We start from the raw sequence: 3,782 nt of genomic DNA, 5'->3' as shown, positions 1-3,782 counted from the left end.
GGAGTGAGCTGTTTTTTCGCTCATTGAGCAAATTCGGGGATTGAGCCTAACACACACACACACAATTCAAACAGCATATACACATCAGTCATATTCAGTAGATAGATGGTATGAATATGGATCATTAATAATTAGAATAGGTACCTAAAATACATATAGGTAATATATTGGTCATCTCCCGCTATCCACGATAAGGTGTATGTGCTGCATAAACGTACCGACCCGGTAAACTTTGTCCAGAGAGGCACTAAACTTGTCGCGCGTTACCTACCTACTAAAATATTAGATCGCAGCATAGGCCTCTCTCTCTCTCCGCTCCTCAGTTCCTAAAGTGCCACACTAGACACCACACGATACATATTTACCAAGCCATACAGTCCACACAGTGCACACCTTCTCCAATCCACACCCCAAAAGGACAACGCCGGCATCTAAGTAAGAGTGAAGAAACATCAGGTGAGTGGTATTCCTCCCCCTCTTCACCTTGCTATCCCCTACATTTTTTGGTTAATGGAAAAAGTTAAAGAAGAAGAAGAAGAAGATCCTATGGAAAAAGTTAATCTCACAAAGTGAATCTACAACTGTGTGTCGTTAATCTCTATATTTTCGTATCGTATTTTATTATTTAATTTTTTTATTTCAACTTCGGAGTTACTCAGTTTTATGTTTTGTGTTATATTTTACTCGAAAGCTGTGATTTTTCTCTACTCAATGTGCTACCTGTGATATTTTTCTGTTCCTCGGTCTTTTTTTAATTTGTGTTTAAAAAAAAAATCTATTACCCCTTGTAACTAAACCGGCTGTGAATCTGTATATCTATACATATAACATAATCAAATATATCTTATAAACCTAAAACCGATAGTATAAAATGTGATTTCTACCTGATACAAATAATACTCAAGTTACTTGTTCATAACTACCTGTCTAATCATAATTTCATCAAATTTAAACTCAAATCAATTCTAATCAAATCCACTCTAAATTTAATAACATTTTTCCTTGTTCACGACAATGCTGAGTAAACTTAGCAGCCTAGGTTCTAACCCGAGTACTAGTGTTCTCACACGTAGTAGGTATGCTACGAGTAATCTTACGCATACTACGAATGCTTTGACTCGTACTTCATCGAGTAATACTATCAACACACCATCTGTTTCTAATCATGTAAACAATAACTCGACACAATTTTTCAATCTGAGTATACCTATTGCTTCTGATTTTGACCATACTGCCTCTCTACTGGAGAGGATTAATGAGTTGGAGAACAGTAACCAGCGTCTTTTGGAGGTTCTAACCCGAGTACTAGTGTTCTCACACGTAGTAGGTATGCTACGAGTAATCTTACGCATACTACGAATGCTTTGACTCGTACTTCATCGAGTAATACTATCAACACACCATCTGTTTCTAATCATGTAAACAATAACTCGACACAATTTTTCAATCTGAGTATACCTATTGCTTCTGATTTTGACCATACTGCCTCTCTGCTGGAGAGGATTAATGAGTTGGAGAACAGTAACCAGCGTCTTTTGGATAGTATTGAGGTGCTCACTCGTTCCTTGAGTCTGTTGCAGAATGAGAGGAATCGTCCTTGTCAGTGTAGTGTCTCTGGTCCGGCTCTGAGGCCCCCTCATACCCCCCGTGCTACCTCACTCACATTCAAGAGAATCTTCATCTTCGCTGATAGCATGGGGAGGGACATCTCTAGTCATCTGAGAACATTGATCGGAAGGAATTCTGGTACTCGAGTCATCTCCCATTTACAACCTGGTGCTACCTTCAAAGTCATTGCTGACTCTGTTCCCAGGATGTGTCCTGATTTGTGTCAGGATGATGTCGTGTTTGTCATGGGAGGTACCAACGACATTCCTGAACTTGATCCGGACTCCCCATCTGCCAAGGCCCTGTCCTACAACTCACTCATCCGCCTCTCCAGCAGAACCAACATCATTCTGAATACCATTCCTTATCGCTATGATGAACTTGCTTTCCATTCAACCAACATCTTTCATACAAACTGTGGGATGCTGTTTCAGTCCAAGAGGAACAACTTATTGAGTTTTGATAATTCCAAGTTTCTCCATCGTCATCACTTTACCCAACATGGACTTCACTTGAATCGTTCTGGCAAGAAACTCCTGGCTCAGAAATTGTTTCAGTTTCTCTCTGAGTTTGAGGGATCGGTTCCTCTGGTTGACTTTGACCAAACTACTCATGAGAGCTCCATTATACATCTGGATAGCTCAGAGTCCCGAGGTTCGAACCCTCCAGGGGACGTTATTTCTTGTGATCCTGGGGTTTCGAACACTCCGGTGGAAAACAATATTCCTGCTGTCTTATCTGTTTCACTCGATTCAACTTTCTCTAGTCAACCTCATAATATTATTGTACCTCAATCTACCATTTCTAGTCATTCTAGTCAATCTGATGATATTTTAACTGATTTAGTAAACATTTCTCAAGTTAATGATGATCTCTTACAGGACCTCACTACACCAAGTTTAAATGTTTCTGCTGTTTTAAACGTAGTACCTACTCAATCGTCAAAGACTGTTAAATCTAAATTTAAAAATGTGCTTCCTAAAGTGTCTTCATTTCATCGTCTCTCTTCTCCTATTTCAGGTTCTCATGCACTTCCCTCTTCTCCCTGTGCTCCAAACTCAGTTGGTAGGATTCCTGCTCTGGTTCCAGCTTCTAGATCTACCCCTAATTCATATAAATCAAATTTTACCAAGAAAAAGTCCAAACGAGGAACTTGATTACGCTTGTTGATTCGCATTCTAGTCAGTTAAGCTCTTTCACTCATTCTAGTCAACCTAATTCTTCTTCTAGTCATTTCTCCTCTTATTCTAGTCACCCCAATATTTCTAACCCACCCCCTACGCTTTCAGTTTCTTCCACCAACAGTGGGAACTCCCAGGGTTTTTCAATTTTTTACCAAAATGTGCGTGGTTTGCGCAGTAAACTGAAAACTACGCGTATTACTTTACCACTTAGTGACTATGATATTTTCATCTTTACAGAAACTAATCTAACCTCATCTTATTTCTCATCTGAATTAGGTTTCAACAATTTCTCAGTATACAGGTGTGATAGAGATCTCAAAAAATCTGTCAAGCTTAGTGGTGGAGGACTTCTCTTGGCTGTGAGTTATGCGTTTACTTCTTCTTTGATTTCCAAGTATTCACATGGGTATGAACAGGCTTTTATACGTCTCTCTGTTAATACAAAAGGTAAGGTGAAAAGAAATTTTGTCATTGGTGGTGTCTATATTCCCCCCTCTTCCCCGTCTGGATATTTTTCTTCTCACTTTGATGAAGTTGAGCGTCTTCGTTCACTCTTCCCAGACGATACCTTCCTGATTGTGGGTGACTATAATCTTCCTGAGTTATCCTGGCCTAATGATACTGCCGTTCCTTTAACTAGTCCAACTGAGCGTGGTTACATACTATTGGATCAGATTTCTTTTCTTAGTTTTCATCAGTTGAATCACGTTACTAATCACATTGGTAGGTTTCTCGATCTTGTTATTTGTTCTTCTTCTTCAGATGAGTGCACAGTTGAGGAAACTGATTCTTTCCTTACTATTGATCCCCATCACCCTCCTCTTCTTGTTATTTGTTCTTCTTCTTCAGATGAGTGCACAGTTGAGGAAACTGATTCTTTCCTTACTATTGATCCCCATCACCCTCCTCTTGCTATTTCATTCTCCCTTCTTCTTGATGTTATCCCACGTGAGGAATATTCTGGTTTTAACTTTCGCAAAGCACCTTATT

The 3,782-nt window shown here is 39.4% G+C and overlaps 1 protein-coding gene across 1 annotated transcript; it reads left to right on the top strand.

The window, feature by feature from the left end:
• The first annotated feature begins 499 nt into the window (after positions 1-499).
• LOC113472677 lies at positions 500-2,793 on the top strand. Its single transcript, XM_026832476.1, has 2 exons — positions 500-1,039; positions 1,291-2,793. Exons 1-2 carry the CDS (start codon positions 1,015-1,017, stop codon positions 2,763-2,765), a joined length of 1,500 nt encoding a protein of 499 aa, XP_026688277.1. The 5' UTR covers positions 500-1,014; the 3' UTR covers positions 2,766-2,793.
• The last annotated feature ends 989 nt before the right edge of the window (positions 2,794-3,782 follow it).

Source organism: Diaphorina citri, unplaced genomic scaffold (assembly GCF_000475195.1).
Source record: "Diaphorina citri unplaced genomic scaffold, Diaci psyllid genome assembly version 1.1 scaffold7182, whole genome shotgun sequence".
Taxonomy (NCBI): domain Eukaryota; kingdom Metazoa; phylum Arthropoda; class Insecta; order Hemiptera; family Psyllidae; genus Diaphorina; species Diaphorina citri.
The sequence above is the reverse complement of the archived record's forward strand: the minus strand, read 5'-3'. Positions and strand labels throughout refer to the sequence as shown.

Excerpts from the sequence above, each read along its gene's own strand:
- LOC113472677 (XM_026832476.1), top strand. The coding sequence starts at position 1,015 with ATGCTGAGTAAACTTAGCAGCCTAG. Across the intron at positions 1,040-1,290 it reads GAGTAAACTTAGCAGCCTAG|GTTCTAACCCGAGTACTAGT; the intron begins GTTCTAACCCGA and ends CGTCTTTTGGAG.